General features: G+C 35.4%; 1 protein-coding gene across 1 annotated transcript; it reads right to left on the bottom strand.

The window, feature by feature from the left end:
• Positions 1-7506: 7506 nt before the first annotated feature.
• LOC104598396 (cyclin-U4-1-like) lies at positions 7507-9317 on the bottom strand. Its single transcript, XM_010260432.3, has 2 exons — positions 8854-9317; positions 7507-7949 (listed from the first exon to the last, which is right to left on the bottom strand). Exons 1-2 carry the CDS (start codon positions 9186-9188, stop codon positions 7715-7717), a joined length of 570 nt encoding a protein of 189 aa, XP_010258734.1. The 5' UTR covers positions 9189-9317; the 3' UTR covers positions 7507-7714.
• Between the last annotated feature and the right edge of the window lie 1687 nt (positions 9318-11004).

Genomic DNA, 11004 nt, shown 5'->3' with positions numbered 1-11004 from the left:
CATCTACACCATCAAATTATCAAAAACATCCTATCCCTTCACATTCTCCTATATTGGTGCATAGAAGTTGCATCAAATTACAAATGGTGTGGTCTTGACTGCCACTAGCTCCACCCGGCTCTTCTGGCTCCCTCAACATCATCGATCTCAAAGGTGGTAAGGTCTATTTTGATGCCGAATCCAACCACAACAACCTAGACACCACCTTCGTCAAATCTATAGAGGAGATCCCATACAACATCTCCAACACCAGTGCTCAAGGTTGCTCAGTCTCCCAAGGCACCGAAGCATGCGCCACCATTGGTGCTAGAGTCATCCATGTCCCTGGATGGTGAATTGTCTAATCAAACGATGGTTGACAACAACAGCATTGTTAGATTTACGGTGAGAGATGGATGGTAGCGATTTTGGATGTGTTGCTGCTGACTTTGCTAGGGTAAAATAGGTATTTGGAAAATTTAAGGGAGTTTTTTTGTCGAGTTCTTTAAAATTCTAGGGGGGGATTTTGTTGAAGTGAAACTAAAGGGGAGGTTTTTATGATTGTCATAATCATATGTTTTAGGAAATTGACCAACTACTGTGTGTATATTATCTTAAACTTAAAATATTCTTAAGTTGTTAAATAACTATGTGTTTGGTTTGAAGGGAAAGGTAGGTAGGGAAACCTTTACATACATTGTATAGGTTTCTCTTCTTTTCCCTACTTTTTCCTTCAAACCAAACATAGCCTATTGTCTAAAATCTCTCTTTTAACTTTTTGTCATATTCTAATTATATGTGACAACACGTGATTGATATATTTTTTAAATATCCTTTTATGGTTAGGATTACATTAAACAACAAGAAAAATCAACTTCTAGTGAACATTCCAAGCTAATGTTGTTTATTGGTTTAAATATAGAAAAAAAAAATGAAAAAAATGAAAAAAAAAAACGTAGAATTATTAACAGCTATTATGCTGAGCCTGAGTTGGGAAATTGGCAACCTTACTTGACTGAATGCGATTTGCTAGATCTTAATGGCGGGGGAAGATTTTCAATATCTAAGTGTTGATTTTCTGAGCAATTGCAATTTCGTTTTCGTCTTTTCTACTAATGGCTTGGGCAGGGCTCAAATTGGAAGGAATACAAATACAAATATGTAGATTGGAAAATCATGTATTTTTTTATTATTTTGTATGTATTTGTATTTATACTCTTTCCAAACTGAACCTCAATATCAACGGGAAAGGGGTTTTACATCAGAGAATACAACAAGAATGATAAATTCGTGCCACTTTGTGAGCTCATTCATGTAGCAAGCTTTGATATTGGTATATAAATTCACCCCTTTCAACTACCCAAATGTCTAAAAATTAGGAGAATAAATAACCACCTGGGTAGCTGCCAAAGAAAAACCACTTAGATTGTGCACGGTAATATATATTATGTTGTTACATGAAACGAAGGAGAAATTCTACAAATGAAATCAATTCTTTCACTAAAAAAGTGATCGTAGCTATTATCTCTCGAAAAATGGGTGTTACATGTCTCGAGTTAAATCGCAGCCATAGGCATCTATTAGGTTCTTCTCTGTTTTCTCTATAAAAAGTGGGCCAAATTCCACCTAACTTATAACTGAGCACTCGAAGAACGTTGTGCTCCAATACATACACACAAAGGCACAAACAAAGGTGAGTAATGGATTCTGTTGAGGTCAGGTCATTAAGAAGTTTCATCTCCTACCCAATACCCATTGCACGACCACATAAACCCTATGCTCAAAGGTAGCAAATCTCCTTCATTATTACATTAACTTTGTTCGTATTGAATGCATTCACTGATTCATGCCACCTGGTTAAGTCGAGTTCGGATTTTTTTCTCATAGAGTAAGCCTTACACCGACCTCCACATCATGTATTATTGGCCACACATTGGTAACATTTCCTGTATTTATATTTATTATTCGGAGAGGTATTCCCATTACAAGATGGGATGTGGCTGAGCTTGATGTGAGGTGCACTCTGTGAGCACTGAGTAGCATATCCCAATTCACCTCACAAGAATTGCAACGTGCTTTGTCATTGAGAGGTTTTACCGTCTCTTAAACATCATTGTTGAAGCTGCGAAATGTTTCCTCATCTTAAAATTTTTCATTAGTTAGGTTTTATTTTGAAATTTTGATAAATAGTGGAGGGCAAATTTGATATTTCATTTTTTTTTCTATTGGTGCTTAATAACAATGTCAATTGTTAGAAAACTTAGGGATAATTTAAGACAATATGTAAATGGTAAGGGTAGAGTTAGTTAATTTCCTAAACCATAGGGGAACTTTAAGAAAGTTGCCATCCTTTTTATTTAAATAAAAAAACTAGTTGGGACTTGTGCGATGTATATGTTTTATTAAAAAAATGATAAAATAGCTTTATAGCATTTCCAATTACACAATGCTTATCTAAGTCCAATTCAAGCATTTTTCTGTTATGTCTAATTTATTTGCTCACGATTCAAGTTGTACTTTAGTGAGAGTGACTAATTTTCCATGTTCTAGATAAATTTGTATTTTTTTTTGTATCTTAATACTATTTTTTATAAATTTTTAGGATTTTGTGGTTTGTAATTATTTTTGTATTACTTTAAGGTAAAAATATTTTTTTGGTTTATAATTATTTCTTAATAAAGTTAGTTAAGGATAAATTTGATATTTAAAGAAAATTAATGGATTACATCAACATTTTCTATTTCAAATGCTAATGTAAGTAAAATATCTGCACATTTTTTTTCAAAACAATATGAGAGGTTTTTGTTAAGGTCAAAACATATATAGGGGAAGTTCATAGGGTTGTTAGAAAACTCAAGGAGATTTTTATAATTTTTATATTTTTAAATAAAATTTAAGTTGATTTTAAATTAATTAAAACTATATTTAAGGTTAATAAACTTGTATTAATTTTACTTTTTATTAATTCTTATTTTGTTTATTTAATTATATTAATTTTTTTTAATGGAATTTAAGTCCGTTAGTAAAAATTAATTGTAAAACTAATAATTGTTAGATAATTTTGTATTAATTTTTAATTTACTTTTTTACATTTTATTAATTTACTTATTTTATTATAGTAGTAAAAAACCGAAAAACTGGAAAACCAAACTGATCAAAAACCTCCACAAAAACCGGTAGTACCATTCGGTTTCAAAAAATACCCCACCCTGACCCTGAGCACCGTACAAGTTATAGATGATCCAGATTCTACAAAATGATAACAGGCATTATAATGCCTTGGACCAGGATTAGGAGCCCTTCAATAGCGGCTGAAGAGGCCAAATTGAATGATTTGTTATTTTGTCTTCCAGTTAATAAGCATTAGGTATGCTATAAGCTTTTTAATGGATGAATAAGATAGTAATAAGCCATTTATTCAGCCACTTCAGCCATTAAGAGGGTATTCAGTAAATACCCCAAAGTTATTTTTAAATTACCGCTATGTGTTCTTCAGTTTCCTATAGGTGTGCAACTAGGGGTATCAATGGGCCGGTTTTGGGTTGGATTCCGTCCAAATCAAAATCAATTTGGACGGATTGGATGGACCAACAAGAAATATTGAATTTGGAAGGACTGGATGGACCAATATGACATATTGGATTGGACCTGGTCCGTCTATAATGAATTTATATTGGATTGAGCCAATATCTGATCCATTGATAGAAGATAAGAACATAGGTGTCAATGGACCAGGTTTACATTGAAACCAATATAAATTAACAGGAATTTGAATAGATTAGACAGTCTCTGGACCGATCTAAAATATTCATTGAACTAGATTGAACCAGGTCCATTTGTAATGAACTCACATTGGACTGGATCGGATTGGACCAAATCCAGTCCAATTGACACTCCTATGTGCAACTCAGAGGGTTTGGCTGGGTTGAAGGCCCTATTATAAAATATGGGCATTTTGGGCTTAGGTCCAGCCCAGCACCATGTTAAAGCTTGAGCAGGCTACCCCAAGCTAAAACTGGGAAAACGCAGATTGGGTTCGGGCTTAGGTGGGTCGGGTGTAATGGTGTTTTTGTTCACGTTTGGGCCCTCGTTGATGATGTTCAAAATAATCAAGTTTTGATTGACATGGGAATCAGTAGTGGGTGGGTTTCAAATCCAGTAGCCATGATTAGGGGTGTCAACAGTTCGGTTAACTGAATTATTATGGGACTATTTTTTTTTTTTTGAATCGGACCGTATCATTGCTTTTTGGAAAATCGAAAACCAAAATCGAACCAATTTTAATTGATTAATCGATTGGTTTCGATTTGATTTTTGATCAATTTGATTTTTCAGTTTTTTATTTTTTAAATTATAATATATGTTATAAATAAATATATAATTATATAATATAAATACTATTATGTAATGTATTGTATTATAAATAATAAATAATGTATATATTACAATATACCAATCGATTTGATTAACTGCTGGTTTTTTTATATTGATTAATTGAAACAAAATCGATATCCTTGATTTTTTCAACACCGATGACTGAACCAATCGATTCAATTATCCAGGTTTTTTTATTCGTTTTCATCGGTTCATTTTTTTTTTTTTTTGGGTTTTTGGGTTATCCATGACACATGCAGCACAAATGTCATAACTTTCTACATAAGCACTAGTTGTGTTTTTGAATTTGACTACTCAAGCACGAAAAAAACAGCTGTTAATTATAATTCCCAAAGGGTTTGTTGGGCGAGGATGAAGCTTAAGTTGTTCTTGTCCTGATGCAGAGATGCAGAGGAGGGATAAAAGCATCAGACGTGAAGTTGGGAAGCCATGAAATGGTGTGGATCGGTATTTGATGATTGTTGGCTTATGCAAATATATAGCTATATAGGTACGGCTACAGAAATGCAAGTAGCCAACTACTCACTTGACTGCATCAGCAGCTGAATAATAAATCAGTGGATTCAGTGCCCTCTGCTAATGAGGAAATTAAACTATATTTCAATCATTTCTTGCTTAACAGACAAAATTTGGAGAGAACATGGGAACTAACACCATGGTTTCAGAAAACTATATTTCTAAGTTCTTAAAATTTGGGTGAATTTTGTGATAAAATTTTGTTCATTTAGTAATATTTGTATTAGTTCAATAATATTCTCAAAGTTTGGGCGGAATAATATCATAATCCTGAAATTTCAGACAAAGTATATCCACCTCAGACATTTTATATTTCATGTTGTTGGCTTTGTTCGGAAGCAGAATTTTTAAACATTTCAGTTCACCCACATTTAAATACCATGGCCACAACCATGCATCTGAATATAGACAAAATTTTGCAAAATTTTAGAATGTTTTAATCCTGGTTAGCAATGCAAAAATGTTGAACTGTGTTTGTCCCCAAAATTCTATTTTGGCTTAAATTTTGAATTACCTTGAGATTTAATGGAACTTTATCTACATAATTCAGTTTTGAATAAATGAGTATTTTTTAACACTATTTTATTAAAAAAAAATTAAAATATACCACTGGTGTTTTTTTTTATGGCAGAAATAGTGAAATTTTGATTTATTTAGGTGGTGTTTGGCATCGATGCCATTGCTCCAAAAAACAATGACACATCAGCGCCACGCTAGAAAAATCGGTGCTCTAGAAAACAGTAACATGTTTGAAACCATTTTTCCACAAAAAACAGTGCTCCAAGTCACACCTTAGAAATTAAGAAGGCGTAGTCCAGGGAAACACCAAATTTAGTATTCAATTTGGAGCTTGTTGCTGCCAACGAGAACATGATGTGACAGTAATGTGGACTTCCTATAATGGGCATCAGTGCTGAAAATAGATATAGAGCACTGATACCAAACAGAAGATGTTGCTATTACCCCAGAAAACGTCCTACCTAATAATAACATTTCCAAACAAAAGAAAAATCACCATTACTTCAAAAAACGGTGCTTCCAACCCACACATATACAATAACAGTGCTGTAAAAAAATGGTGCTGTATATTCAACATAGATGTCAAACATATGTTTAGTTTTGGTGTGAACAACCGAAATAACTTAACTTTCCCTTAAAAAGAGAGGGAAAAGAACTTGGCTGCAACTACAAAGTTAAACCGTAAAGGGTTGTCACTTGAGCATGCTTTTTGTATAGGAGTTGGGAGTAGTGGTGCTAGGTCTGGTCCTAAAGAACCATCTTTCAGTGTCAGTCCTCAGCATCTAATTTTCTACACGAAACTTGCCACGAGATCTGACTGATGAAGTTACAGTCCGAAGGTAGGTTTTGGTTGCTTAGGTGCTAGCAATGAGAACCAAACAAAGGCCATCAGAACCGTCCAACTGACCTAGCGTTTCCCTTCAACAAGACAAATTAAGCTAAACTTCACCATCTATATAGTTCTATAGTTTAGAGCTATAGAAAATTTATTCAAAGAGTAAGAAATATATTCGGATGATCATAAATTCCAATAATGCATTCCTTCATTCGTTAACGTTGCCATGCCCATCCCTACATTTAGGGTGTCAATGGATTGTTTTTGGGTTGGACCCTGTTCAAATCAAAATCAATTTAAATAGATTGGACGGATCAATAAAACATTGGATTGGGTTGGGTTGAACCAATATTTGGTCCATTAAAAATAAATATACAAGTATCAATCAATCAGATTTGAGTTTGAATCAATTTAATTTAAAACCAATTTGAATAAATTGGAAGGTCTAAACATTGAAATGGGCCTATCTAAAATGATCTAAAATATACAACCGAATTGAATTGGACCTGGTCCATTTATAATGGATTCATATTGGAATGGATTGGATTGGACCAAATCCGGTTCAATTTACACCCCTGCCCACACTGGCATATCCTTTGCCATATACATCTAGTAATTAACTGGCACCATATAAAGAGTAAAGATTAGGATTTGACAGAAAATGAGAGAAACAGAAAATTTAGGGGCAGTTCAAGTAATTTCACAAATTTTGCTAATAACTTTTCCCCAACTTTCTATTTCTCTCTTATTTCCTATTCAAATCAAGCATAGCCCTACTATTGATAAAAAGGAATCTGAATTGCCTATTGTTCCCCTGAAAAATTAAGTTAATGAAATCCACCATAAGCTAAGGCCTAAGACTTTTTTTTTTCTTTTTTTGAATCCAAACTAGGCAGATATTACCACTTCACTTGGTAAGTCACAACTCTCCCTCTGTATAATGTCCCCTTGGCTGTCCATGGCAGCACATGTATAGTGTCCCCTCATGAGAATCTGGACAAATATCTTCAAGAGAAGAAGGTTCTCTCTTTTTCTAACTTATCCAAACAAGCAACTTTCCCTCTGCCAGACACTTTTGTCATCTACCAGGTTCACCAAACCCAACTTTTCACTCACTATTTATATTTTCCAAGATTACTTGCAAAGAACTACCCAATAACACAGCGCCACCTGTCCGGGTTAGTAATAAATCCAACAAAAAGGAAAGTCTAATGGAGGAAATAAAAAAAAGCAAGTTAACAGAGTTTGTTAGCCAACCAGACTGTAAAGAAGAATTCCCCGTCTGTATATTGAAAGTTCCAGGAACCCAAATGGAAAGCTTGAAGAAGAGAAAACTACAAAAGAAAGTTGATTCAATACACAAGGTCATGGGTTCAATCTTCAGCCCTTAGAGGGGAAAACAAGAGAGAGAGAGAGAGAGAGAGAGAGGATCTCTAGCTATCTCGAACATGAACATTAATTCATAAAACCTTATACAGCCAGCTGCTGTTGTTGATGGGTGGGATCATCTTCATTAAAGCAACAGTGGAGCTTTAGGGGAGATTCAATGTACATCTCTCTTTGGATGTAGGAGCAGTAGGTGTGGAAGGTGCTGGGTGTCACATTTAAATGGAAGCTCAATCCAAATAGGAAATCCACTTCAAGATAGTTCATCTCTGTTGTGATAATACCTCCAACTTTAGCATAATAGGCATTGTTGTAATACCTGTAAATTCCCACAAGACAGAGAAATTAGAATTTAGCTCTCTATCAGAGCCAACAGGGAAATTCCCAAAGAATAAAAACAAAAGAGAAACCATTTTTTGTCTTGATCTTTGAAAATACTAAATGACCCCTCAAGTCAACAACAGTGGTACATATCAGGGAAGTAAGGCTAGGTGGGTTTCACAGGGAAATATCGGAAAAGAAAAAGAAAAAAGAGAATCAATATAGAAAGGCTTTTGTATTGATTTCAACTCCATGGAATGTAGAGGACAGCAATGCATAGACAGCATTACCGCATCTTAGGTGGCTGTCTGATAAAAGATGGTGAGGTTCACAACCTCACATGGTTGTATTTTATGCCCTCTTCCGGCTCTGGCGGTGGTTGTTTTTGTTCCATAAACGGTGCGTCTAACATGCGCCGGATTTTCTCCGGTACATTTTAGTTAATTTCAGATTCTTTGGTTGTCCATGGCTCCATGCTAAAGCTAAACTAAGCTATTTGGGTTTTGTCAACTCAAATCTTAGAACTCATTTTCATAAAAATACAATGGTAAAGAAAATCAAAAGACCCAAAATATATAACCTGGAATTCTGAGTTTTCAACCTAAAAAATCCCAGCAAATTCAAACAGGTTTCAATTCGAATCAACTCAAATCCTTTCGTGAACATTTATCTCAACATGGATCCAAAAGCTTCCTAGTTACAGAAAAAGCAGAGCAGAAGAAGCTACACCTAGATGAAGAAAACACAATCATGATAGAGAGGGATAATCATCAAATTTGAATCCAATTATGAGAATTGTAACTACTAGAAAAAACCATTGAGATCAAACGAAGAAAGAAAACAAAAATTGAGATCAATAAATAAAAGGGGACCCAAGAATTTGAACACAATTGGTAACTTACATATCGTCCATGAATTTGGCGGCAACCATGACGCTGGTGATGAGCAATCGATGAACGTTGAAAGAATTGATGGGTAAAGACGGTTGCTTCTGAGCGAAGCGATCAAGATAAATATAAGCGACGACGAAGCAAGAAGGGCTACAATTTGCGTACTTGAAGATTCTCTCAAGGTAGCTCTGAATTGAGATGGTCGGCCGGGTGAGGCCATGAAAGACGGAGATCTTCTGAGGCTCGAATCGGCGGCTGACGTCGTTGGATTCCGACACTCTCTGCAGCATAGACGAGAGGAAGGTGATGACCTTCGGCATCACATGCGGTCTCTCGAGCTCCGCCATTGATGAGTTGTTGTTGTTATTGATTGTTACTGCTGTTTCTGTTGCAGAGCTGCAGATGCGAGTGCTTTGAAACTCTCTCTCTCTCTCTCTCTCTTCTTTCCTTCTTAGCTGTCTTGACAAAGTTGACGAGAGGCGGGTTTCGAGTATATAATGGCCGCTATTTACTGGATTGTCATCGTGGTCGTTAGTAGTTAAATCTATTTACTAAAATGTCCTTATCCATTTCAAGTATGACCAGGATATCCCCATGTATGATTATGTTCTTATTTAAATATTACCCTTTTTTTAACTTAAGCCTTTATTTAGAAAATATAAAATAAATCTAATGGGTTCGTCTAATTTGGCTAACTCTGTCTTTTGTTGTAGAGATGGCGATTATACCAAGAAGACATAATGATGTATTTTTGCAAAGGATCCGGGTATTTTAGGAAAATGGTAAAAGAAAAGATAGTAAGAAATTACCAGACTTTACAGCAAATTGCAAGCGTGATCGGCTTCGGTCAGGCAAGCCCGTACCTACACCGTTTCCAACTATACCTTTCTCAATCTTGGATTGGGAATTTCTCTCTATGAAATAAAACACCTAAATTCCGAGATATTCTCAATACAAGGCTGCTCGAATGGGCTTTGCCCCTGAGCTCTTAACATGCTGGTAAGATACAGATATCCTCCCTATTATCCATGATTGCGTTCTCTCAAATGCCCCTGCTCGCTTATAAAATTACTTTAATACCATTTTCCTCGAATTTACTTACAAACTCACTTAACTCTGCTGAGTTATGTAACTCGTCCGAGTTTACAAATGGGTGGGTTAGTGGGGGTGTAAAAACTAGTGGAGAGTGGAGACTGAAGAGGTGAAGTGGAGTCTCTCTCTCTCTATCGATCGACAAGACAACAATGGGACAGGAACAATGACAGAACGATGACTGCCCCAGGTAGCGACGATATGGTGCTACAGTTGTGAAGTTTAAGGTGTTGTCGGAGTGAACATGGTTCTCAATGTGACAAGGATTGTACTGAGACGATTGATTGATGCTAATGCTATTTCCCCACTTTTCCCTCTTCCCGGAGTTCCAACCGTCTAGGTCTAGCTTTTCTACCTATAACACTGCCCCAACCACGATGCACCACTTGTCAGTTCCCTACACGTGGATGTGGGAGCCATCAATCAGGCTGATGTGGTATGTCGTAATACACCCTTTGGAGTATTTGGAATGCCCTCCCACTCCCCTCTACTTCCTCTTCGGTACTTTTTATCTTTTTACTTCTTAGATTCAATGTTTCTTTCATTTTTATGTGAATAGAATCAATTGAACTGACATATATGAAACAATTTAAGCCTCAACTATACTTAAATTTCAGACCAGTTGATCCACCTTTAGAATTAGAATTGCATCCTGCATAATTTTGTTCATCCCGGCGGTTAGTAATAAGGTTTAAAGTATCGATGCGTATTATGCTGGTGGTTTTCCAATATATTCTTACAGGGGTTGTATCGGGTCAATCACGGCCGGTTCTTCTGAACTGATTTCGAAAAAAAAATAAGTGAAACATAAAAAAAAAATCAACTTGGGCTGATATGCCGTCGATATTTAGAGCCTTGGTTAACAATATAATAAATAATGAACAATTCTTCAGAATTATAAGAAAAGTAGCACATTTAATACCGCATTATTACTATATTACACCTTATTATCCTCATTTGTTATAATTTTACCTTCATGCAACCTTTCTCTACACCTTTTATATTGAACGACGGTGTTTAGTGTCTTTAGTCATTACAGATAATCCCCACAAAGAAAATGAAGTTTATTAA

Source organism: Nelumbo nucifera, chromosome 6 (genome assembly GCF_055504915.1).
Source record: "Nelumbo nucifera cultivar China Antique chromosome 6, China Antique-T2T, whole genome shotgun sequence".
Lineage (NCBI taxonomy): Eukaryota > Viridiplantae > Streptophyta > Magnoliopsida > Proteales > Nelumbonaceae > Nelumbo > Nelumbo nucifera.
This window is presented reverse-complemented; position numbering and strand designations above follow the sequence as displayed.

Coding starts and splice junctions, on each gene's coding strand:
- LOC104598396 (XM_010260432.3), bottom strand. CDS start 9,188: ATGGCGGAGCTCGAGAGACCGCATGTGATGCCGAAGGTCATCACCTTC. Junction 7,950..8,853: donor GCCAAATTCATGGACGATAT/GTAAGTTACCAA, acceptor GGGAATTTACAG/GTATTACAACAATGCCTATT.